Below are 26,879 nucleotides of genomic sequence, written 5' to 3' on the forward strand. Positions count from 1 at the left end.
CCACCCTTTTAGTATTTTACTTGCTCCTTCATATACTCTTATCTGGACAAAATGACAAGGCGGAAAAATTCACAACAAAAAAAAGAACAAGAAGCAGTACCAAAGGCTAGGGACCTAATCAATACAGACATTGGTAATATGTCAGATCTAGAGTTCAGAATGACGATTCTCAAGGTTCTAGCCGGGCTTGAAAAAGGCATGGAAGATATTAAAGCAACCCTCTCGGGAGATAGAAAAGCCCTTTCTGGAGAAATAAAAGAACTAAAATCTAACCAAGTTGAAATCAAAAAAGCTATTAATGAGGTGCAATCAAAAATGGAGGCTCTCACTGCTAGGATAAATGAGGCAGAAGAAAGAATTAGCGATATAGAAGACCAAATGACAGAGAATAAAGAAGCCGAGCAAAAGAGGGACAAACAGCTATTGGACCACGAGGGGAGAATTCGAGAGATAAGTGACACCATAAGACGAAACAACATTAGAATAATTGGGATTCCAGAAGAAGAGGAAACAGAGAGGGGAGCAGAAGATATGTTGGAGAGAATTATTGGAGAGAATTTCCCCAATATGGCAAAGGGAACAAGCATCAAAGTCCAGGAGGTTCAGAGAACCCCCCTCAAAATCAATAAGAATAGGTCCACACCCCGTCACCTAATAGTCAAATTTACAAGTCTTAGTGACAAAGAAAAGATCCTGAAAGCAGCCCGGGAAAAGAAGTCTGTAACGTACAATGGTAAAAATATTAGATTGGCAGCAGACTTATCCACAGAGACCTGGCAGGCCAGAAAGAGCTGGCATGATATATTCAGAGTACTAAATGAGAAAAACATGCAGCCAAGAATACTATATCCAGCTAGGCTATCATTGAAAATAGAAGGAGAGATTAAAAATTTCAGGACAAAGAAAAACTGAAAGAATTTGCAAATACCAAACCAGCTCTACAGGAAATATTGAAAGGGGTCCTCTAAGCAAAGAGAGACCCTAAAAGTAGTAGATCAGAAAGAAACAGAGACAATATACAATAACAGTCACCTTACAGGCAATACAATGGCACTAAATTCATATCTCTCAATACTTACCCTGAATGTTAATGGGCTAAATGCCCCAATCAAAAGACACCGGGTATCAGAATGGATAAAAAAACAAAACCCATCTATATGTTGCCTACAAGAAACTCATCTTAAACCCGAAGACACCTCCAGGTTTAAAGTGAGGGGGTGGAAAAGAATTTACCATGCTAACGGACATCAGAAGAAAGCAGGAGTGGCAATCCTTATATCAGATCAATTAGATTTTAAGCCAAAGACTATAATAAGAGATGAGGAAGGACACTATATCATACTCAAAGGAACTGTCCAACAAGAAGATCTAACAATTTTAAATATCTATGCCCCTAACGTGGGAGCAGCCAATTATATAAACCAATTAATAACAAAATCAAAGAAACACATCGACAAGAATACAATCATAGTAGGGGATTTTAACACTCCCCTCACTGAAATGGACAGATCATCCAAGCAAAAGATCAACAAGGAAATAAAGGCCTTAAATGACACACTGGACCAGATGGACATCACAGATATATTCAGAACATTTCATCCCAAAGCAACAGAATACACATTCTTCTTTAGTGCACATGGAACATTCTCCAGAATAGATCACATTCTTGGTCCTAAATGAAGTCTCAACCGGTATCAAAAGATTGGGATCATTCCCTGCATATTTTCAGACCACAATGCTCTGAAGCTAGAACTCAATCACAAGAGGAAATTTGGAAAGAACCCAAATACATGGAGACTAAACAGCATCCTTCTAAAGAATGAATGGGTCAACCAGGAAATTAAAGAAGAATTGAAAAAAATTCATGGAAACAAATGATAATGAAAACACAACGGTTCAGAATCTGTGGGACACAACAAAGGCAGTCCTGAGAGGAAAATATATAGCGGTACAAGCCTTTCTCAAGAAACAAGAAAGGTCTCAGGTACACAACCTAACCCTACACCTAAAGGAGCTGGAGAAAGAACAAGAAAGAAACCCTAAACCCAGCAGGAGAAGAGAAATCATAAAGATCAGAGCAGAAATCAATGAAATAGAAACCAAAAAAACAATAGAACAAATCAACGAAACTAGGGGCTGGTTCTTTGAAAGAATTAATAAGATTGATAAACCCCTGGCCAGACTTATCAAAAAGAAAAGAGAAAGGACCCAAATAAATAAAATCATGAATGAAAGAGGAGAGATCACAACGAACACCAAAGAAATACAGACAATTATAAGAACATACTATGAGCAACTCTACGCCAACAAATTTGACAATCTGGAAGAAATGGATGCATTCTTAGAGACATATAAACTACCACAACTGAACCAGGAAGAAATAGAAAGCCTGAACAGACCCATAAACAGTAAGGAGATTGAAACAGTCATCAAAAATCTCCAAACAAACAAAAGCCCCGGGCCAGACGGCTTCCCGGGGGAATTCTACCAAACATTTAAAGAAGAACTAATTCCTATTCTCCTGAAACTGTTCCAAAAAATAGAAATAGAAGGAAAACTTCCAAATTCATTTTATGAGGCCAGCATCACCTTGATCCCCAAACCAGACAAGGATCCCATCAAAAAAGAGAACTACAGACCAATATCCTTGATGAACACAGATGCAAAAATTCTCGCCAAAATACTAGCCAATAGGATTCAACAGTACATTAAAAGGATTATTCACCACAACCAAGTGGGATTTATTCCAGGGCTGCAAGGCTGGTTCAACATCCCCAAATCAATCAATGTGATACAACACATTAATAAAAGAAAGAACAAGAACCATATGATACTCTCCATAGATGCTGAAAAAGCATTTGACAAAGTACAGCATCCCTTCCTGATCAAAACTCTTCAAAGTGTAGGGATAGACGGCACATACCTCAATATTATCAAAGCCATCTATGAAAAACCCACCGCAAATATCATTCTCAATGGAGAAAAACTGAAAGCTTTTCCGCTAAGGTCAGGAACACGGCAGGGATGTCCGTTATCACCACTGCTATTCAACATAGTACTAGAAGTCCTAGCCTCAGCAATCAGACAACAAAAGGAAATTAAAGGCATCCAAATCGGCAAAGAAGAAGTCAAACTATCACTCTTCGCAGATGATATGATACTATATGTGGAAAACCCAAAAGACTCCACTCCAAAACTGCTTGAACTTGTACAAGAATGCAGTAAAGTGTCAGGATATAAAATCAATGCACAGAAATCAGTTGCATTTCTCTACACCAACAACAAGACAGAAGAAAGAGAAATTAAGGAGTCCATCCCATTTACAATTGCATCCAAAACTATAAGATACCTAGGAATAAACCTAACCAAAGAGACTGAGAATCTATACACAGAAAACTATAAAGTACTCATGAAAGAAATTGAGGAAGACACAAAGAAATGGAAAAATGTTCCATGCTCCTGGATTGGAAGAATAAATATTGTGAAAATGTCTATGCTACCTAAAGCAATCTACACATTTAATGGAATTCCTATCAAAGTACTATCCATTTTTTTCAAAGAAATGGAACAAATAATCCTAAAATTCATATGGAACCAGAAAAGACCTCGAATATCCAAAGGAATATTGAAAAAGAAAGTCAAAGTTGGTGGCATCACAATTCCGGACTTCAAGCTCTATTACAAATCTGTCATCATCAAGACAGCATGGTACTGGCACAAAAACAGACACATAGATCATTGGAACAGAATAGAGAGCCCAGAAATAGACCCTCAACTCTATGGTCAACTCATCTTCGACAAAGCAGGAATGAATGTCCAATGGAACAAAGACAGCCTCTTCAATAAATGGTGTTGGGAAAATTGGACAGCCACATGCAGAAAAATGAAATTGGATCATTTCCTTACACCACACACGAAAATAGACTCAAAATGGATGAAGGATCTCAATGTGAGAAAGGAATCCATCAAAATCCTTGAGGAGAACACAGGCAGCAACCTCTTCAACCTCAGCCGCAGCAACATCTTCGTAGGAACATCACCAAAGGCAAGGGAAGCAAGGGCAAAAATGAACTATTGGGATTTTATCAAGATCAAAAGCTTTTGCACAGCAAAGGAAACAGTGAACAAAACCAAAAGACAACTGACAGAATGGGAGAAGATATTTGCAAATGACATATCAGATAAAGGGCTAGTGTCCAAAATCTATAAAGAACTTAGCAAACTCAACACCCAAAGAACAAAGAATCCAATCAAGAAATGGGCAGAGGACATGAACAGACATTTCTGCAAAGAAGACATCCAGATGGCCAGCAGACACATGAAAAAGTGCTCCATATCACTCGGCATCAGGGAAATGCAAATCAAAACCCCCATGAGATATCACCTCACACCAGTCAGAATGGCTAAAATGAACAAGTCAGGAAATGACAGATGCTGGCGAGGATGCGGAGAAAGGGGAACCCTCCTACACTGTTGGTGGGAATGCAAGCTGGTGCAACCACTCTGGAAAACAGCATGGAGGTTCCTCAAAATGTGGAAAATAGAACTACCCTATGACCGTGCAATTGCACTGCTGGGTATTTACCCTAAAGATAGAAACGTGGTGATCCGAAGGGGCACGTGCACCCGAATGTTTATAGCAGCAATGTCTACAATAGCCAAACTATGGAAAGAACCTAGATGTCCATCAACAGACGAATGGATAAAGAAGATGTGGTATATATACACAATGGAATACTATGCAGCCATCAAAAGAAAGGAAATCTTGCCATTTGCGACGACGTGGATGGAACTAGAGGGTATCATGCTTAGCGAAATAAGTCAATCGGAGAAAGACAACTATCATATGATCTCCCTGATATGAGGGAGAGATGCAACATGGGGGGTCGAGGGTGTAGGAGAAGAGTAAATGAAACAAGATGGGATTGGGAGGGAGACAAACCATAAGTGACTCTTAATCTCACAAAACAAACTGAGGGTTGATGGGGGGAGGGGGGTTGGGGGGGGGATGGGGTTATGGATATTGGGGAGGGTATGTGCTATGGTGAGTGCTGTGAAGTGTGTAAACCTGGCGATTCGCAAACCTGTACCCCTGGGGATAAAAATATATGTTTATAAAATAAAAAAATAAAAAATAAAAATAAAAAAAATCACACTCTCATCTTTAAATTCGAGGTCTGGGGACCTTTCACCTATTTCACATCCTTTCATTAAAAGTTTAAAGTATTCCTCGAATAAGTAAGCCTGGATGACCTCTAACTTTACACACACACACACACACACACACACACAGAGTTGGAGAAAGCACATATCTGTATTCTAAATGGATTCTGTTTAAACCAGGAACGAGGAAACACTTTTGGCTTGGGACAGGTGATGATAGTTCTTGGATGTTTTCCCCTCAACCCCACGTGGGGCCATGACTGTCCTTTTCACTTGCCGGGAATAATGAACTCAGTAAGGGTTCTGTTCTTAGAGGAAAAAATTCAGAACACTGACCTTGTTGGAAGGAAGGCTGAGCCTAGGGCACTGATTTTGTTACTAGCAAAGGAAGTAGGAAAATGTGGGCTGAACGTGTTACTTTGCAGATAGAATTATAGGTCGATTGTTAAAGCATTAAAAGAAAAACAGATAATGGTTGAGAAGTCACTTATAAATTTTACATCTTGAACCATAAATGATGCTCATGCATCTCCTGTATTGTAGTGTCTGCATCACGGTGCCCACAAGCAGGTGGGCTGATTTCTGAGAATCTAGTCCCCTCTCCATCTTTACCTGATAGCTCAGCTTGGGCAGCACGGCTGGCTGGAATCTGAGCTGATCCCTGCTTCACGGCTGAGTTCAGACAGGACTGAGGCCTCCCGGCAGCCCGGAGGTCTGGGTCTGGCAGAGGCTGGAAGGATGCGGGCCCCGGGTCCTGGGGAAGGGCTCGAGCCCTGTGCACTGTGGGCATCTGGACGTATCTGGGCGGATCGGGAGAGCTAGGCAGTGACTGACAGGTGGGGTGGGGAAGCCCTCCAGGAGAGAGCTGGTTTGAGTGAAAACCAGGTCCCGTGAGCACAGCGCAGTGATGGGAAATATGGACTCGGGACCTGGATGGGAGCTGCTACTTGACTCTGTCTCCAGCCCAATGACCTAGAAAGGCACAGAGCTAAAGAGGAAAAGGCTCTTTTTGTAATGCCTGGTGTGTAAGAAGTGCTGTTGAGGGATTCCAGAAAACCCCATAATGCAAAGGGCAGCGGGGCCATGCTCCTTGTCTGTGTCACACACCGCCTCCTAGCTCTAGCCATGCTCCTTGTCTGTGTCACACACCGCCTCCTCGCTCTAGCCTCCTGGGGGCTCAAGGCAGACTCTCGTGGCAGCACTCTGCCCAGCGAGCCGCAGGTGACACTGTGACAACCAGCAGAGCAGGACAGGCCATGCTCAGGGGAGCAGCACAGGGTGACCAGCAGGGAAAGCTGCAAAACCCAGCTGGAGCGCAGTGCAGGTTCCCACCAAGTCAGGGTATCAAGCAGATACACCAAAGGAAGCTGGGGACAGCTGGGGACAGCAGCGTTCTAACTCAGAACTGTGCCCGGGAGGGTGGCAGACGAGACTGTGTGAGGAATGGACATGGGTGCCAAACCCAGGGGCTACGTGCCTGTTGTGCACGTGTAAGCTCACCGGCGTGCCAGTGAATGTCTGGGCACTCGTGCGTTCCACGGGCATGCCTGCATGTGTGCGCCGCTCTCTTTTATTTACTGGAGGAGGGAAGTGGTTGGGAGACAGCTGGCATTTAAATAGATTTACCTGCAGTCTCTTTATTTCCCCCATCTGTGTCCAGGAAATTTGATTCCTCCACAACCCACAACCCTCAAAACCGTGACAGGCAGGGATAGCCCTCCACTCACCACCCCTCCGCTCTTACAGCTGGTGATGTCTCGCAAGGATTCAGTGGTATTTGTAGAAAACAAGCAATGGCCAAAGAAGCCGGGGAGAGTTGGGAGAGGAGAGACAATGCCAAGGGTAGCTGTGGGCCGGAGTCCTTGCAATTTCACACATCAGGCAGACTTTTGGTGGCCTAATGATTTCTTAAAAAGTAATTTGCATAGAGATAGCTGTTTCCATAGCAACTCAGAGAGTGTTACATTTAGCAGAGCTACCTAGAGATGCTGAGAGGACTCCTTGGAGGTTAAGGGACTTTAAATAAGACCCTGGTGGAGGTTCATCAGCAAACTGTAGAGAGCAATTCCTTTCCTTTCACTGACGGTGTGGCTTCCTTAATCAGACTTGCTTGCTTGTGGGAGAATTCCCATCCTGGGGTCACGTGATCATTTCTTCCTTTGCAATCCCATTTTCACTGGGTTCAAGTTATAAATACTTAGTTGGGCTCAATGTGAAGTTTATACATGACAATAAAATTTCACATCTGTGTTTGCACACTCCAATAGCTAAGTTAATAGCAAGGGCGGTTTTGCAGAAAATTATTAAATTGATAAACTGCTTGAAAATCCTAAATGATCCATGTTCGTCCCATAACCACAACTGTGTGTTAAATACAAATTTCTACTTCCTGTTAATTTAACAAAACATTAAGAAGTCTACGGAAAGTGGCATGGAAGGTAAAGCAAATTAACACTGTCCTGCCTATGAATGTTCTTAATGACAGTTACATGTGATGGGTGTTAAATGTGATTACATGTATCCGAAAACACCTCCAGGGTCACAAGCAAAGAGAAAAGCTTCTACACATACCCTGTCTGAGAAAGATACCCCCAAGTTGAGACTCCACTGCCAAAGTAAAGCAAATGCATTTTGTTTTCTTCTCTCTTCTTTTAAGTCTCTTTTCTTTCATTGTTGTGAGCAAGCCTGGAACGCATATAAAATTAAACATCTGCTCCATCCAGACTGTAAAATCACTTAAAACGATGCCAAAATCCTCAACCAAATATTAGCAAACTGAATCCAACATTACATTAAAAGAAATAATTTATCACGATCAAGTGGGATTTATTCCAGGGATGCAAGGGTAGTTCAATAATCACAAATCAATCAACGTGATGCATCACGTCAACAGGAGAAAGGACAAGATCTGAGTATCATCTCAACAGGCGCACAGAAAGCATCTGTCAGAGTAAACACCCTTCATGATAGAAACTCTCCGTACAGGAGGTGGACAGAGAACATACTCAACCCAGTGAAGGCCGTCTGTGAAGACCCCACAGCTAACATCACACTCAACAGCGAAAAATCAAGAGCTTCTCCTCTAAGATCAGGAATAAGACAAGGATGTCCACTCTCACCACTCTTATTTAACACAGGACTGGAAGTCGTAGCTGTAGCAGTCAAATTAGAAAAAGAGGAAAAATGTACCTGGATTGGTAAAGAGGAAGTAAAACTTTCACTATTTGTAGATGACATAACACCATATATAGAAAACCCTGAAGACTCCATCAAAAAACCCCTAGAACTGATAAATGAATTTGGTCAAGTCACAGAATACAAAATTAATATATAGAAATCTCTTGCATTTCTATACACTAATAATGAAGTAACAGAAAGAGAAATGAAGAAAACAATTCCATGTACAATTGCACCAAAAAGAATAAAATACCTAGGAATAAACTTAGCCAAAGTGGTCAAAGACCTGTACTCCAAAAGCTATAAAACATTGATGAACAAAATTGAAGATGACACAAACAAGTGGAAAGATATTCCATGCTCATGGGTTGGAAGAATCAATATTGTTAAAATGTCTATACTATCCCAAGCAATCTACAGATTTAATGCAATCCCTGTGAAAGGAACAAGTGCATTTTTCAAAGAACTAGAACCAATGATCCTAAAATGTGTATGAAACCACAAAAGTTCCTGAAAAATCAAGGCAGTCTTGAGAAAGAAGAACAAAGTGGAAGGCATCTCAATAGTAGATTTCAGGATACACTACATACAAAGCCAAGGTGATCAAAACAGGATGAAGCTGGAACAAAAACAGACCCAGATGAATGGGACAGAATAGAGAGAAATAAAGCCATGCTTATATGATCAACTAATCTATGAAAAAGGAGACAAGAATATATAGTGGGGAAAAGACAGACTCTTCAACAAATGCAAAAGAATGAAATAGGACCACTTTCTTAAACCATACACAAAAATAGAATCAGGGTGGATTAGAAACCTAAAACCATAAAACTCCTAGAAGAAAACATAGGCAGTAATTTCTCTGACTTTGGCCATAGGAATGTTTTTCTAGATAGGAGTCTCCTCAGGCATGGGAAACAAAAGCAAAAAAACAAAACAAAACAAAACACTAAATAAAAAGCTTTTGCACAGCAGAGGAAGCCATCAACAAAACAATAAGGAAACCTACTGAATGGGACAAGGTATTTGCAGATGATATATCTGATGAGGGGTTAATATCCAAAACATATAAAAAGCTTATACAATTCAACACCCTCCAAAATAAATAATCTGATTTAAAAATGGGCCATGGCCCTGAATGAATATTTTTCCCAAGAAGACATGCAGGTGGTCAACAGACAAATAAAAAGATTTTTAACATCATTAATCCTTAGGGAAATACAAATCAAAACCATAATGAAATATTACCTTACACATATCAGGATGGCTAGAATCAAAAAGACAAGAAACAATAGATGTTGGCAAGGATGCAGAGAAAGGAGGACACTCTTGCACTGTCGGTGGGAATGCAAGCTGGTGCAGCCACTATGGAAAACAGTGTGGAGGCTCCTTAAAAAATTGAAAACAGTCCAAGGAGTTTGTATTTAGTAAACATATGAATGTTTTCTGCCTGGTGGTCTGAATGCTTTCCCTGCCCATGCTGTCCCCTGTGCTTTGTCTCTCCTGGTATCCCCCAATAAACTGTTCACGGTTAAAAAAAAAAAAAAATTGAAAATAGAATTACCATACTATCCAGTAATTCCACTACTAGCTGTTTACCCAATGAATATGAAAACCCTAATTCAAAAAGATACATGCACCCCTATGTTTACTGTATCATTCATTATTCACAATAACCAAGATAGGGAAGCAACCCAAGTGTCCATCCATGTCTCACACACACACACACACACACACACACACAACATACACACTGGAATATATTACTCAGCTGTAAAAAGAATGAACTCTTGCCATTTGCAGCAACAGGGATGGACGTAGAGGGTATAACACTCAGTGAAACAGGCCAGATAAAGCCAAATACAATATGATTTCACTCATATGTGCGATTTAACAAACGACACAAAGAAAAAAAGACACAAAATACAGACTCTTAAATACAGAGAACAAATGGGTGGTTGTCAGAGGGGAGGTGGTGGGGAAGGGGTGAAACAGGTGATGGGATCAGAGAACACTTATTCTGACGAGCCTGAGTAAAGCATAGAAATGGGGAGTCACGTATTACACACGTGAACCTAATATAACACTGTATGTTAATTGGTACTTCAATTTAAAAAATAACAGAACTGAAAAAAATAGACATTTGCTCCATCCAGCCTAAAAAAATCACTTAAAAAACAAACAAAACTAAAAACAAAAGCCTCTACAGTTAATACTGAAGGCTTCTTTTTATTACTAAAAGTGATTTCTGACTGCTTTGTAATCACCATTTCCCAGTCTTAGATTTCTGAGCATTTAACTGTCTCTCACTAACTTTTGAGAGAGCGAATTTTGAGGGAAGAAGAAAATATGGAAGACAATGTCTTTTAATCTAAAAAAGAAAAATCTCAACATAAAATGTGAGGAACGGAAGTACACTCTTTGCGCTGATACTAAATGAATGTCAAGTGTGGTTAAGTATTAAATAGATCTGGAATCCAGATTGGAGTCCATGGCTGTTTTTTAATTAAATAACTGCAAAGATAGGCTTCAGCAGGTATATTTGTGAACAGAGCAGGTATGACATTTGAAAATGGAATTGAGTTTATGAATTAAAATCCATTTTCTCTCTCTCTCTCTCTCTCTCTCTCTCTCTCTCTCTCACACACACACACACACACACACACACACACGATCCAACAGGCATGAAAGCCAAATGGAATGTCCAGCGAGGGGCACTTTGAGCCGACATGTATCATTATTTTAAGTACTAAATGTGTTTGTTAAGGAACTGCTGTATGTGGAGTGCTGAATACCGCTTGCTTAAGTTTCTACGTTTTTAAAATTAGTTGAAAAAATTCCCAAACTTTGAAGTTGGACAACTGTCATTTGTACAGTAAGTTCATTCTGGCTCACTATGGTAAATTAATAGCATGTGACCCCATCTTCCTCTTAAGGAAGATGTGGTCCATATACACTATGGAGTATTATGCTTCCCTCAGAAAGGATGAATCCCCAACTTTGTATCAACATGGACAGGACTGGAAGAGATTATGCTGAGTGAAATAAGTCAAGCAGAGAGAGTCCATTATCATATGGTTTCACTTATTTGTGGAGCATAACAAATAACATGGAGGACATAGGGAGATGGAGAGGAGAAGGGAGTTGAGGGAAATTGGAAGGGGAGCTGAACCATGAGAGACTATGGACTCTGAAAAACAATCTGAGGGTTTTGAAGGGGCGGGGGGTGGGAGGTTGGGGGAACCAGGTGGTGGGTACTAGAGAGGACACGGATTGCATGGAGCTCTGGGTGTGATGCAAAAACAATGAATACTGTTATGCTGAAAAGAAAAAAAAAATAGCGTGTCACCCTGGGACTATCTCTCGTAAGAGTTGTGTGAAGCAAATCAAGTTGTGCAGATAATTATAAAGCACCGTCCCCATGACAGCTTTCTCCAAAAAGGCGCTTGGCTTCGTCAAGGGTATTAGATTAAAAGGCAAGTAGGGATGGAGAGAGACCAGAACTGTCTGAAGCCGGCAGCGTTCAAGGAAGGTTAGCAAAAGCAGATATGCAGAAGGCGCCTACTTTGTGCGGGAGCACATGGGCAAGACTGCATATGCTTCCTCACACATGCACAGGAGTGACACAACTGAACTCATTCTTACAAAACGAGGAGCGATTCTGTAATATATTTTATTTTCCTGCTATCATTATCTGAAAGCCAAACTCAACGTCCATCTTTAAAACCCACTATAAATATTAATTTCTTCGTTAAGCCTTTCTTCCTTTCTTGATCTCCTTGACGGAGAGTTCTCTTTCCTCCTTTAAGCTCTCCTGGCCCTTTCTCAGGGCTTACTTTGTAGGCCAGCTATCCATGTGTAGCGTCTCTCATACTTGACTGACAACTCCTTGGGGAAGGAGCTTATGGAGACATCATTTCTCTGTTTTATTACCTCCCTCCACTCTCCACGCAGTGTTGCTTGGACATACACTGGCGAACACAGGGAAGAACAGAGATGGACAGGGAGGCCGGCTCCTCAGGGCAACTTCCTTCTTTCTCTGGTGTCTGTTTCTATGGTGCGGGTCCCTGAGCTCGGAAATCATTTCATAGAGATTCTTCTTCGGAGCCCTCCCTTGGGAGGTACCGTCAGGATGGCCCCCAGCTTTCTGGGAAGGCAAAAACGCCGGGGGTCACGATGGGCAGCCCACTGGGAGACGGAGTCCCTGAGGGAACATAGGTGAGCACACGCAGAGCGAGATGGCACCTCTCCCCCGGCAGGCTGAGTTTCATCCTCTAAGGGACAAGCAGGAAGTTACGTTGAACACTTCACGGGGAATAACAAATCAAAACATCTGTTGAAAAGGCAGCCCGGTGTTGCGCAGGGGACGCACGCATTCTTTAATTCTCCCCTTTCCTCCAGGATCCAGTGGGGATTTCCATGTTGTGTTCATTAACACTAGTTAATGTAATTTTTGTGATAATTGTAGAGCAAATTGTAGAGCAAACAGAGCAAACTCTCAAATATAATTAGGGAAAAGTGTTTCTAATTAACTTGTAACTCGTGAGTCGCAAAGTAGAGCCACGAATCAGTTCTGCATTGTCAGACCTAACAAGTCAAATGCGCTGTACATTTCCATCCGGGCAAATAAACAGAACAAAACAAAACATCCCTGGCAATACTTGCCTTTGAACCTCTACAACGTTTGGGCAGGCTCTGAAACTTAATTGTAGGGAAGCCCAGGTACGTTTCACACCATCGGCACCCGTGATAGCAGAGGTGGGCGATGAAGGCAGACTCAGGGGGTCCGGGAACATCCAGCATTTACCTGGGCAGCGTGCCAGGCAGCGTGTGTGGCGACGAGTGCGCGGAGGTTCTAGTGAAACCCCAGTGGCTTTTGCAGGGAAGGAGAGAGGAGAGTTGCAAGCCCCGCCCCAGTCCACAGCATCATCAGTAACCGCTGCTTAGTGGGCGGCAAGGCAGGGGACTGTCACAGGCCACTACTGCTATTTTGTTAGAAGTCGCTTCTCTTTCTCTCTCTCCCATGGGCAAGCAAGTACACGGAAATAAGCAGTAACCTCGAATTCATTCTACTCTGCAGAAGTGACACTAGAGCCAGATGTTTTCTTGGGATAATCTGGCTACCGTCAGCAACAAGTGAGAGTGACATCTCTCTCTAAACATATCTGCGCTTCCCCACCCCCCGCCACTCTGCTGCTCCGGGGGGTTAATTGTTGGCTTGGAGAGAGCAGAAAGCGATGTTCCTCCAACAGGCATGATCATGACAACTGCCAGAGGGGCTTGTTAAATATATGGATTCCCGGGATATTATCTTAGAGATTTGGGGTCCAGGAATCTTTATTTGATTGGGGGAGTTGGGAAATCATTGGTATAAATCAAACGGGTTTTGGGAACAGAGGACTAGGGAAGGTACTGCATTTCAGCTGTGACACGGAGAGCAAGAGCAAGTTAAATCCCGCCTCAGGGGTCGCCTGGGCGGATGGATCTAGGGCACCTAGCACAATGAGTGAGTATTCAGGATTATTTGCTTATCCCTTCTTGAAATATAGGAATGCAGAGAATATCTTGATTTTCAGATTAGGCACCCTGGGGAGCAATGAGAACATCAAAAGAGGAAATAATGTAACACATCAGCTCTGTAAACATCTGCTGGTATCCTACACTGGGCTCGATCCCAGGGCTCTGAGACCCTGACCCAAGTTGAAATCAAGAGTCAGACACTCAACTGACTGAGCCACCCAGGTGCCCCTGAGATTCATTCTAAGTCACTTTCTCATCCCCATAACCTGCTCCATTTTTCATCCTAGTACTTGACGCTCCCTGAAATTATAGGTTTATTGTCTGTGTTGTCCCTCATAACATAAGCCCTGCCATTCCACAAGGGTTCTGTTAATAGATATTAAAACTACACTCAAAGTTTCGATAGAGTCCACCTCTTTTCCATGAAATGCAGGACCCTCCCAAACATGCCCTTTCTTTCTCCCTTCCTCCACCTGGCTCCCTGGAACACAGGCACCAGCATCCTGGCCATCAAGAAGAGTGCCATACCCTATGGTATGGCTATGGTCTATGGCTACAGATTACCTGGGTATTCACCAATCATCTGTAGCCCAAGCACCTAACCTCGCTGCCACACTGTAGATGCTCAACAAACATTTGTTTGATGAATGAATTAGACTTAAAGCCTCCAGAGTGGTTTTAAACTCTGGAATTAAGAATGGTGTGAGTGGGAAGTCAATGGTATAAATTTTCTAATTTGATTAGACTTGGCCTGGCTGGGGAGGAAATGAGGAATAGAAATGGTACTCTGTGTAGGGTTTTAAGTCTTCCCATTTGCTTTCGGATATAACTGGGCTACCTGCTATAGAGAGAAAACCTTATAATGGTTAAAATGACCATTTAGAGGAGACAAGAGCAGACATCTCTGCAAAGAATGTGTGATAGGGAGCTGGTTAGGAATTGAGTTGGGGTCAAGAGGCAGATCAACCGCGGACAACTGTCTCTTCTTCCCTTCAGTGGGGCGCTGTTGAATGCTGCTTCCCCAGGCCTGCTGTTTCCAGACTGCGGGTGGAGCACTATTCGTGGAGCATATTCACTCATTCTTCCCCTGCAAGGAGGAGGGACTTGCAGAGCATGGCTTTGGCTCAGTTCTGTCTGTCCTTTCTCCTCTTGGGAATGAGTGCCCAGAGGAAACTCTGGTTCCCACGGTCTCCATGGGAATGTGTCCTGCAGGGCTTGTAGAGGAAGAGGAAGCCTTCTTTGACCCAGCTGCTGCTGGTGGTGGGCACCTCTACCTAATCCTGGGCTTCAGTATTAGCCAACCCACTTGGCCAACAGGCCTACAGCCTGGCCTCCAACCTGACTTCCAAGAGTAATGAGTTGATAATGTGGCTTTCCTCTTCATTTTTTTTCAGAACTTGGTGTGGAAGAGGGCACAGGAGAGGGTTCTATAAACTATGGCCTGAGAGCTAGCTTTTGCTTTTATACAGTTTTATTGAGACCTAGCTATGACCAATTTTTTATGTACGGCCTATAGCTGTTTTCACCCAATATAGGTAGAATCAAGTAGTTGTAGCAGAGACCCTATAGCTTGCAAGCTAAAATAGTTATCATCCGGCCTTTCACAGGAAAAGTTTGACAACTCCTACTCTGGAATCTAGCGAAAGTTGGAAAGGTGTGTTGCTGCTAGAGCAATGCATTCAGGTTTGGAAGCAAAGGAAAAGTAAAGGAAGGCAGGACTCAGTGCCATCAAACACTGCTCTCCTGAAGACAAAACAAAACAACCCCCCAAAACAAAAAAAAAAACCCCAAAAACCAAAAAAAACAAAAAGACAAAACAACAGAGTGCAAATGCAGAAGCAGGGCCAGCAGGTGGAAGCTCAACTGAGCTTCCCTGAAACTTGTAGCAGAGCAACAGAGGGAAACTGAGCACAGAAGCACCTCCAGTGGGAGCGGCAGAAAGGGCTGACGGAAGATCTGATCTTGGGGCCTGGAATGTGGAAAGCAGGGAGACTGGAGTGGCACAGAGCAGATGTGCTCCTAGATGCCCCAGCTGCTATTGAGGGCCACTCTGCAGGTTTGTTGAAGGAAAGAAGTCATTGCAGTAAGAGCCAGTGTGGGGGTCTGTAGTGTGTCACCCTAGCTGAGGTGGAGCTACACCTTCCTGAATTCTCTTCCTGGTTTCTGGGATAAGGATGTTCACAGGAGAAATCTGTAGGCCATGTGGCAAGCGCTAGGGAAGCAGCAGGCACTGGATTCTAACAGCTGTAGGTCCAGGGCACCAGGCCCTACCACAGGCTGGGGAACTGTCATGGATCAGTCGGCTGCCTCACCTTCTCCGGGTGGGACAATGGCAGCCACAGAGTGGTCAGCTCCCCCCACTTCTTAAACAGCTTCCCCCACATCCTGGGCCAGGAGCATGTGGAACTCTGTGGAGCCAGCTTCTGTGTTTCTCTCATGCAGCCAATATGCAGCCAATGAGAGGCACAAGAGAGTACCTGTCTATCCTCATGGGTGCCTACTGGTCTTTGCTCTCCCCTGCTTCCTATCCAACTTGTCTTCCTGATCTCTGCCTCCTGGCCTATGTCAACTTCCCGCTCAAGGAAGGTGAAGGCTTCCTTGGACTACTTTATCAGCTCCTACCGTGGTACTAGGTCTCAGCTTGATAATAAATCCCTTTTACCCAACCACCTATACTGCTCATGCTTTTCTAGTCAAAGCCCCACTGAGATGCCTAGTCATGGGATTGCTTCCACTGCCAGGAACTAAATGTTGCAAGATGGCAGCAATGTTTCCAATTCCATGGGTGGATTCATCTTCCCTTCAACTGGTAAATACATAGTAACAAAATTAACCTTTTGCTGGGATTTTATCTCCTCATTCATTTTAAGTTCACCAATGGTGGATTCTGGAAGCCAGGCACCACCGGACTGACCCCTCCTAACTGATTAAATCCAAAAACATCTCTAATTACTCATCTTCCCTCCAATATAATGGTTAGCAGAATAATGGTCCTCTAAAAATGCCCATGTCTTAATGTCCAGAACCTGTGAGTATGTGACCTTTTACTGAAGATGTGATTAATTTAAGATGGGCGGATTATCCTAAAGATTCTCCTGGATTATCCAGATGGGCCCACCTAATCACAGAGGCCCTTAAAAGCAGAGAACAGCTCCTGGTGTTAAGTCAGAGGGAAATGTACCTATGGAAATAGAGATGTAATGCTGCCACCTTTGAAGACAGTGGAAGTGGGTCTCCAGTCAAGGAATGTGGGCAGCTCTATTAGCTGGAAGAGGCAAGGACCATACCCTACAGTCTCCAGAAAGGAAAACAGCTGTGTTGACATCCTAATTTTAGCCCAGTGGGACTTATGTTGGACTTCTAACCTCCAGAACTGGAAGGTAATAAACTTGCACTGTTTTACATGACTAGATTTTAAAAAAATATGTTGTAGCAGAAATACATGACCACAGCAGACTTCAGTGAGTGGATGTCATGGCCTTGGGGTACACATCTGTGTCTGGGATAATTGCTCTTAGGGCTTAAAATGGCTTCTTTTCTACGGTGATGGGCATGGACCAGGGTTCACACTCCTGGACAGTTAGATGGGTAGCAGTTGACACTGAAGCAATGTTTCTGTTGAGGCCTGGAAAGTACCTCAACAATTCCAGCATGAGGTAATCCTAGGCTACCTAAAGAGGGAAGAAGGACAGAGAAATTTCTGGCGGAGGCTGTGGAGAAGAGAAAAGCTGGGGAGGATGATTTTCATACTTGAGTTAACTTAAGAAGTGTGGACTTTGAACTTTAACACACAAGGGCAAGACATTGATTTGTAGGCTTTAATCCCTTTGAAGTTTTTGGACTTCAACATAAAGTGGTTGATTTTTAAATTGATTTTTAATTTCTCTTTGGGAATTCAATATTTGGTGGGGTTTGTATTAACCTTTGAGGCATCTCGACATTGTTGACATTTCATTATTGAAAATGTCTCTATTCAGTTTTATCTCTGTGATGCTGTTTAATCTTACGGCAGAACCTCTGATATGCTATGATGGTCAACATGGCTGGACATTATTTGGGATATAAAATAAATCTGGGATTTAATTTTATACTTTGGGAACACAGTGGCCCTGAATTTGATTTAAATGGTGTGCTATCCTGACCCATTTCAGCACCTCTTAATATAATATATGAAACACCCACTAGGAGTCCCAGGTGATCTCCAAAAAGCTCCGGAAGGTAGAGGAGATGCTCCTTTGACAAAATGAGTACCTCCTGCTTTGCAGAGATGAGCCACGCCTGTAGGTGGTCACAGCAAAAGGGATAACAGAAAACAGACTGAAAGATGCCAGTAGGGAAAATGCTTCCTCTCTCTTCCAGGGTCTCTTTCCATGAAGGGTGTTTAGTCAACGTTACACCCTAGACTCCTTTCGAAACAGTGAACTCACTTGACTAACAGACCTAAAGGAATGCCTCCAACTTGGCTTCTAGTCAGTAATAGAGGCCATGCTTAATAATATTGACACTTTGTGGTATCTGCGAGACTGTTCAGAATTCATGCAGGGAAGAGATTATTAATAGGAACATTATGGAACAAAGAAGAGAATGGAAGGAGCAATCCAGCAGATGAGATATTGTATTTCTGTAATATGTAAAACAGATGGAGGTGAGCTGGCTGGTGAAGTGGTAGTGGAAGGCAGCACAGCCCAGGATAAACACAGAGGGGACTCCATCCCAGTGATCCAAGGAGGTGGCTGACTGTCTTAATGGAACCTAAAGGAGATTCTTCCTCGGAGAAGACAGGCATAGGGGATGTAGAAATGAGAAGGGGGACTACCAAAGGGTGATTGATTGAAAGTAAGCAGTTGCCCACCCTCTCATTCTCCACTCCTACCTGTGCATGGAGAATGCCCTGCCCACTCATTATCCACTCCTACCCAGGTGGAAAGAACATAGGCAGTCAGAAAATGACTGGCCCCTCCCTATAGGCCAGACATATAAACAACCCAGAAGACTATTCTCCAAAGAGACTGTCCACACTAGGGAGAACAGAAATGATATTGTGGATATCTGAGCCTAAGAGAAAAGCCCTCCTCCTCATGAAGATACTTGAAGGGCTCCCCATTACAATAGCTCATACCTACCTGCTCACCTGAAGCCAAGCTTACAGTTAGCAAGTTTCATTGATGTGCACAGAGCTCAAACTCTCTACTCTTTCTGTTTTAAAAATAAGCAGAGATTTCATCCTTTTTTTATCACTGATATTCCATTGTGTGTGTGTATACACTCTATTGTGTGTGTGTGTGTGTGTGTGTGTGTGTATACCACATCTTCTTTCTCCATTCATCAGTTGGTGGGCACTTGGGCTGTTTCTACAATTTGAAAGTTCACTGAGTATATACCATCACTCAAGTAGTATTGTTCCTTAAAAATATATGGTTTGGTAAACTTATATGTAGAAGCATATGGGAATAGCAATGTTTCAACTGCTTGAAATTACACTGTGTATAAACCTTCACTGAAGTAAAAACTTCTTTCATAAAAAAAAAGAACAGAACTGAGGGTCTCTCCACATTTAAAGCATGCAAAATTAATGAGAAAGACTCCTGTAAAAACAAACAGAAAGAAATGACAGCCGAGAAAGGTGAGATGATTTATGATAAATGGAAAACAAACCTTGGTTCTAAATAATATCCTTAGAGAAATGCAAGAATAGTGTACATTCATAAAATAAGAATAGAGGTTATAAAAATAACACAAAAGAGAGTTCTTAGAATTAAAATAATGATCTATTAATATTAATAATAGTAATATCTCCCTAGATCCCGCAAAAAAAAAAAACAAAAAAACCCTCATTGATAGATCGAGAGAAATTTTGGATGCTGGAGAAATCTCTCATGGTAAAAAGACAAAGGGCTCCAAATCATATATGAAGATATGAGAGTTGAAGTCCAAGAGGTTCAAAATCTGCCTATCAACAATTCTAAAAAGAAAGGATAGAGAAAATGAATCAATTAAAAAAAATGATAGTTTTCTGGCAGTGAAGGTTATGACTTTTTAAAATGGAAATATCCAATTCCAGGAAATTTTTAAAAAGCACAAACCTAGATATCTCATCACAGACTTTTATACATCAGGGATAAAATTAAGTTATAGAAAATAGTCCTCAGAAAAATAATTTCTATCGAGTCATATCTAATAAATATCAATCATGTATGAGGATTTAATATTGACATACTCAGAATTTCATCTCCTAAGCACTTTAGTCAATTACTTAATATGTGAAACTTACAGGAGAATAAACCAAGAGAGAGGAGGGCCTGGAATCTAGGAGACAGATGTCCCAACTCTGGAAAGCAATGCAACAGTTGCAATCATCAAATTCTACCCCCAAAATAAAGGATCCTGCTCCTGAGATTTTTGGAAAACCAGGGAACTGATGACCAAAATCACAGACAAAGTTGAGTTGGTAGGCATTGTAGAAGATGAAGGATCTGTAAGATATGATCCTAGAAATGACTCCTTTGACAAGAATCATCACGTTGGACCCACTGGGAAAGAAATGTGATGGCTGGGTACCACATGGGTCTGTTCTTCCATGATAAAGCAAAAGCTACTCTCTGACTTTCAACTTTTGAATTGAGCTATAGAAAACCTTGGAAGACCAACTATGGTTATAGAATAGATTGCAAATATATTCAAACTTGACAATGTAGAAGTCAAGTATGATGACAGAGGTTGTGAAGAAGGGTGAAGACGTAGAACACTAATATTCTTATCTTATAAAATGGATGATGAGATAATGTCTTTATTAGATACAAAGGACAGAAGCTTAACTTTGATGTACTGATGCATTTGCAGAGGAGCTAAAGATAACAATCCCACCATTTTGGAAAGGAGAAGGCATGAGTGGTGAATATGTGAAAAATCCTTCTCCATCACAGTGGAAAGTCAGTAAGAAAAGCCCATGATAATTGATTTACATAGAGTGAAGAAAGCATAGTATTTAAAGACATGGAGTAACTATGAGAAAACTAAAAAACAAAGCAAAAATTGAGGCTGAAAGCTTCTGAGGGACTGGGAGTGCCTAATACCAGAGGACAGATGAAGCAGGGGACTATTGTTTTCTTATAAGCATCTTTATACAATTTCATCTTTTTTTTTTTTTTTTTAGATTTTATCTATTTATTTGACAGAGAGGGAGAGAGAGCATAGGCAGGGGGAGGAGCAGAGGGAGAGGGAGAACAGCCTCCCTGCTGAGCAGAGAGCCTGATGCAGGGCTCGATCTCAGGACCCCGGGATCATGACCTGAGTTGAAGGTAAGCCCTTAACCAACTGAGCCACCCAGGGGCCCCCGATTTCACCTTTTGACCATATACAGCCATTACTTTGATTGAAAATGTGAAAATGCATTTAATTATCATCTTTCCCACTTCCAATCCTTTACAAGTAAATACTTTAAAAAAGATGCATTAAGAAATCAGGCCAACTGATCTCTAGGCCAACTATTAAGCCCTCATGGTTTTACACTTATCTGCACTGCTTTATTTCCTTGACCAACAAATGTGTCTGCACACATCTGGAAAAAAGATGAAGGACCTTTGGATCTGGGTATATATTAGTTTCCTAGGGTTGCCATAACAAAGTACCATCGATTGCATGTCCAAAACAACAGAAACTTACTATCACAGTTCTGGACGCTAGAAGTCAAAGATCAAGATGACACCTGGATTTGTTCCTTCCAAGACTGTGAGGAGAATTTGCTTCTTGCCTCTTTCCTGGCTTCTGGTGTTTTCAGGCTAGCTGTGGCCTTCTTTGCCTCAAGGAAACATTACCCCACCTGTGCCTTCATGTTCACATGTCTTTCTCCCTGTGTGCAGCTGGTCTAAAATTTCTTCTTTTTGTAAGGACACCAGCTATATTAGATTAAGAGCCCACCCTACTTTAGTACCCTAACTTCACTTATTACATCTGAGTCACATTTTGAGGGGCTATGGAGTAGGGCTTCAATATATGAATTTGGGGGGCATGTAATTCAACTTAGACTGGAAATTAAATTAACTGACCTAATGCTAGTAAGTAAAATAGTTAAACTGAGGCCCGTCTCTTTAATTAAAAGGACATTTGATGTACAAAATGCAAGAATATACTCTGCTCTTAGAGAATAAGAACTCTTAAGACCCTTGCTTTCAACAGAAATAGAAGTTACTTATTAAGTTTTATAGTTTAATAAAAAGTGGTTTATTATGATTTGTAAAGCATTCTGAAATTTTTAGTTGGGCACTTCAAAATTTAGGTTATTTTTTTTTTTAAAGATTTTATTTATTCATTTGACAGAGAGAGATCACAAGTAGGCAGAGAGGCAGGCAGAGAGAGAGGAGGAAGCAGGCTCCCCGAGAGAGCAGAGAGCCCGATGTGGGACTCGATCCCAGGACCCTGAGATCATGACCTGAGCCGAAGGCAGCGGCTTAACCCACTGAGCCACCCAGGCGCCCTAGGTTGATTATTTCCATATTTAGAGAGAGAAAAATTATATTAGTCAAGCCCAAAGGACATGCAGCATTTGTAACCAAAGTTTATTTGCTTAGGATGTTTCGAGTAATGGCTAGCATATAATAGTTTCAACTGCATTTAAATAAAATTCTGATCATCATCTCATAGTAATTATTGCACAGGAAGAACATTATTTATTGCAAGGCCTACCAGGCAGAAGCAAAATACATTCTGCTGTGAATAGATACTGCGTGCAAACAGGCAGATTTTTTTAAGTGTGTGTGCTTATGTGTAGAATGTAAATGCATGTAAAGAGCTAAATTTCTACATTTTATTATAGTTCAAACAGTTTGCCAAGGCATACTCAGTAAATAATTTAAAGCTCTGCAGGAACATTTCTTTCTTTTAGTCTTTTATTGTTTATAATTTGGTTCTTCATCCATCTGGTTATATAGCCTAGGTCTAATCTAAAATCTCATTTGGAAACATGCTTTATTATTTTTTAAGAATCACTAACATTGTTCTTTTTGATATCTGTTTATAAGACATCGTAGTTTGTAAATATCTAAAAGAGGAATTCAAAGGGTACTTCACCCTCCCTTCCCCTATATATATATAGATTTTTAACACACATTGATTTTCATGCATTTGCTGGTATTCAGGGTGGAGAAGGTAGGAGCGTAAGCTCCCTTGTACTGAGGGGTTCTGTCACGTACTGAGTCCTTAGTCCTTGCTGGACTCTCTATTAGGTCTGCTGCAGAATTACAATGGAAGTAAAAGGGATAGTTGTTTCACTTAAATCACTGCTTTATTAATTCATGCATGCATATCTAACCTAATTCCGAAAAGGCTTTGAGAAGAGTCCCTGTGACAAAGTGACAACAGCAGTGAAGAGAGGCTTTTTACTTTTTTTAATATTTTATTTATTTATTTGACAGAGAGAGATCACAAGTAGGCAGAGAGGCAGACAGAGAGAGAGAGAGGAGAAAGCAGGCTCCCCGCCAAGCAGAGAGCCCGACGCGGGACTCGATCCCAGGACCCTGAGATCATGACCAGAGCCGAAGGCAGAGGCTTATTAACCCACTGAGCGCCCAGGCGCCCCAAGAGAGGCTTTTTACTCTTACGGCTCCATCCTCCAGAGCCATCATGAGCCTCGGTGCTCATCTAATTAAGTTTCTAAAATGTAGACACGTGTGTCAGCAACAGCCCTTCTCACATTTAGCCGCCAGCAAGGCATGGGTGGGGCAATTCCAAACAGCGCCACGGAGCATCCCACTGGGCTCTGGTGGAAGCATCGTGTGGGGCCGCTGGACGTCAGCGCTGCCCATGCAGATGTCCACGGATGAGCACACACTGGACACCCGCAGAAAGTCCAAAGCACATGAAAAATGAAGGATGAATGGACAGTGTGAGCTTAGCGTAGCAAAGCATTTGCCAGACTTGGGGGGAGACGAGAGTCTCAGAGGAGGAGTAGAAAGAGAATGACAGATAAGACAAATGGGGGATTTGATGTCCTCGAGGTTAAATCAGTTAGCTGTACTAAAATGCTGGATTCCCAAAGCTCCCCCGGAGCCAACAGAATCCAGGCTTTCATAGCTCACTCGGGCAGAGGAGGGCTGGGCTGGTGCTGAAGGTGAACATGACCCTCCAAGGCTCTTTGAGGTGAATTCATTTGCCTCATTTTACTTTTGCTCAGGCAGCGTGCAGTCAGCCTTGGCTCGATCTGCATCATTCATGTCACGTCTACCCAGAAGTTAGCAGAACCGGTTTCCAGGCACCCTCAGATTTCTGCCAGCACGGGAGTTACGAAGGCTTTATTGCTGCGGACTAGCACGTGGTGGGTTCTGATTTCCTTTTCTAGAGCAGAAGCTCGGCTAAGGTGCTTATCATGTTTCAACAGTGCCCACCACGGCAACTCCAGAAACCGTGAGCTTCAACCCACTGAAATGTTTTAACAACTTGTGTCTTTGAAAAACTTAAACTTCATGCCTGGAGTGCAGCCGCGCACAGTAAGACTGTGCCTCTGGAATGGCATAAAACATCTGCTGAAGTAGCAGCGACTACCGCCCTGGAACCAGTCAGCCCAGTGGCTTGGATCGAGCCTGACAGAAGTCAGGAGGGGACGTGGAATGAGTCATGGCCACTGGCACATGCTGACGCAAAAGCACTGGGTCATCACCCGACAATGGGTAGGAACCTTCGTTCTTCCCCAAAGGAGCAGGAGAAAGGGCACGTGTACTCTGTCTGAATGTCAAGTACTCCATCTTCCGCAGAGCCAAATGTGCTTGGGAGACGGTGTTCCTCTAGTTCTGTGGGCCTCAGGCACCCACTGACAAGGCCTTCACGCACAGAAACACCACGGAGTATGTTTTCCATCACACACATGGAGGCCTTTCTCTCAATCGGAAAGTAGGGATGGGGTCTCCTAACCCTAATGGTAGCATATACTTTCAATTATTTACGTCACCCCCCAAACTATCCTATAATCATAATATGTACATAACAATAGTTTTACCTTAACGGATCCATATTTGTTTGGTGTGAAACATCACTATTAACACTGTAACCTTAACAGCTAAATTTTTTTTTTTCTACAAAGACAATTCTCCACTTAGAGAAATGCAAAAAAGAAAGCAAAAGGAAAGTAATTGGGGTCTAGTTCTAATTTAGCTAAGAGTGGGAAAGAGATGGGACAATAATCTTAAAGGTGTAAATTTAAGAAAACAGACTGCACCTGGGAGATTTCATCTCAGCCTGAACAAATATTTATGACTCTCAGCTTGAGTAATGTGTTTTCTTAAAAAATAACAAGATCCCGTGTATCTCATAAGCATAGCTTCAAGAGAGTTATGGAATCAAGACAGAAGACCAGTGGCATTGTGACAAATTAAGAGATCCTTTTCTGAGAATCAGTCTTGCAATCCATTTGCCAAACACTTAAAGGGGAACGTTGATGAACAAAAAACCAAATGACACCTAAAACGACAATGTAGATAATCGAGAAGAGTACTCTGAAAGCCCTTACTGAGGCCACTCACGTTGCTAGCACTCTAGCAAGTAAAAGTGCACATTTAGAAGGTTAGGGACAAGAGTGAAAGCTAATGTTTACACGTTATTCCAATGTTCATACATATGCCAGGAAAGGTATTGCTGAATGCTTCACTGTTCTCATTCATCAAATCCTCAAGGCGTCCTGAGGTGCTAGTGATCTCTACTTTACAACACTCAAGAGTTCTGTGTTCACAGAAAGGCTTGCTGTCATGTTCACATTGGAAAAAATTCCATGTAAATATATAAATATCGACTATAAACATATATGCAAATATAGTATATGAACATAATATGTATGTACATATATAATACATAAATATATACATGTATGTGAGAGAAATTCCATATGTAATGTGTATGTAACATGTAATATGTATGTAATACGTAATCCTATAACCTAGGGACTTCTAGTAGGCTTAAATATGTTTTTCAAGAAATTAGCTGTTAAGTATGATGAGATCTCATTCTTAATCACATTATAAACCAGAAAATACACCTTACTAATAACAACTCACATATCTTATCCTTTTATCAATTCTTATTTAATGCCATTTTCATGATCACCTGTGGGTGTTGTACAGTGCTGGGCTACTTCTAAATCAAGTGACAAAACTGAAACCAGGTCATAGAATTTTAGAAGGGTTATGTTGGCTGCATTCTAACGATCCCACTTGGTCAATCCATAGGTGTTAGATCAGATATCCTTTTATTCTCTCGTTCAGCTCATGCGTATTGGGACTGCCCATGGAATCAGCCCCCCCCGGGAAGCCCTGCAGCCACCATCCTTGGTCAGCATGTTTGCTACCATGTTGGATCATGGAGACTTTATCTTGGGAGGCAGGTGTGCTGTTAATAAGGACTCTAACCTGTGACCAGCTCCCGGATCTCCAGGTCGGTGGTCTTGCGGAGTAACCTCACCAGCGCTGGGATGCCACCGCAGTTTTTGAGGGCAATTTTGTTATCATCGTTGGCCTTCCCATACACCAAGTTTCTCAAGGCTCCGCAGGCACTACGGTGGACTTCTGTCATCCGATGGTCCAGCAGGTCCACCAGGAGCTGGATGCCTCCTTGTCTCCTTATCTGCAAGAGCACAGGAAATAACTTTGGCCTTAGAGAGGAAGCTTGCACCATTTAGACCCAAACAGGTTTTTTGTACGGAGCCATGGCTACAATTAATGTCACTGAACTGACTTAGAGCACACAAAGGAAAAAAGAAAACCAACCAGTGTTCTCCTTAGATTTGATTGCCTTCACATGTTTTCATATCCTACTGATAACATTTCAAACATACCTCCTTTCAAGTCACAGATTTTGAAAAGGTGATTTTCACTCAAAAGGGAGGTCTTGGACATTTCTCTCTATTAAATATGGCCCATATTCATGGCATGAGGCAGATGGAGGAGCAAGAGAAGCTTCTCGCTCCTGAGACTTATTAAATTTAACCACTGTCTTAAAGGGCTGTGGGACTAAAGTACAGCATGTTAAAATTATGCTTA

The 26,879-nt window shown here is 42.0% G+C and overlaps 1 protein-coding gene across 4 annotated transcripts in view; it reads right to left on the minus strand.

The window, feature by feature from the left end:
- CTNND2 (catenin delta 2) overlaps positions 1–26,879 on the minus strand; it is a 915,285-nt gene that overhangs the window by 195,833 nt on the left and 692,573 nt on the right. For all 4 annotated transcript variants that reach the window (XM_047730983.1, XM_047730982.1, XM_047730984.1 and 1 more), the window contains one exon: positions 26,250–26,463. In XM_047730983.1, coding sequence (XP_047586939.1) covers positions 26,250–26,463 — 214 coding nt within the window. The remainder of the gene's footprint in view (positions 1–26,249; positions 26,464–26,879) is intronic.

The sequence above is a fragment of the Lutra lutra genome, chromosome 5 (genome assembly GCF_902655055.1).
Source record: "Lutra lutra chromosome 5, mLutLut1.2, whole genome shotgun sequence".
Taxonomy (NCBI): Eukaryota; Metazoa; Chordata; class Mammalia; order Carnivora; family Mustelidae; genus Lutra; species Lutra lutra.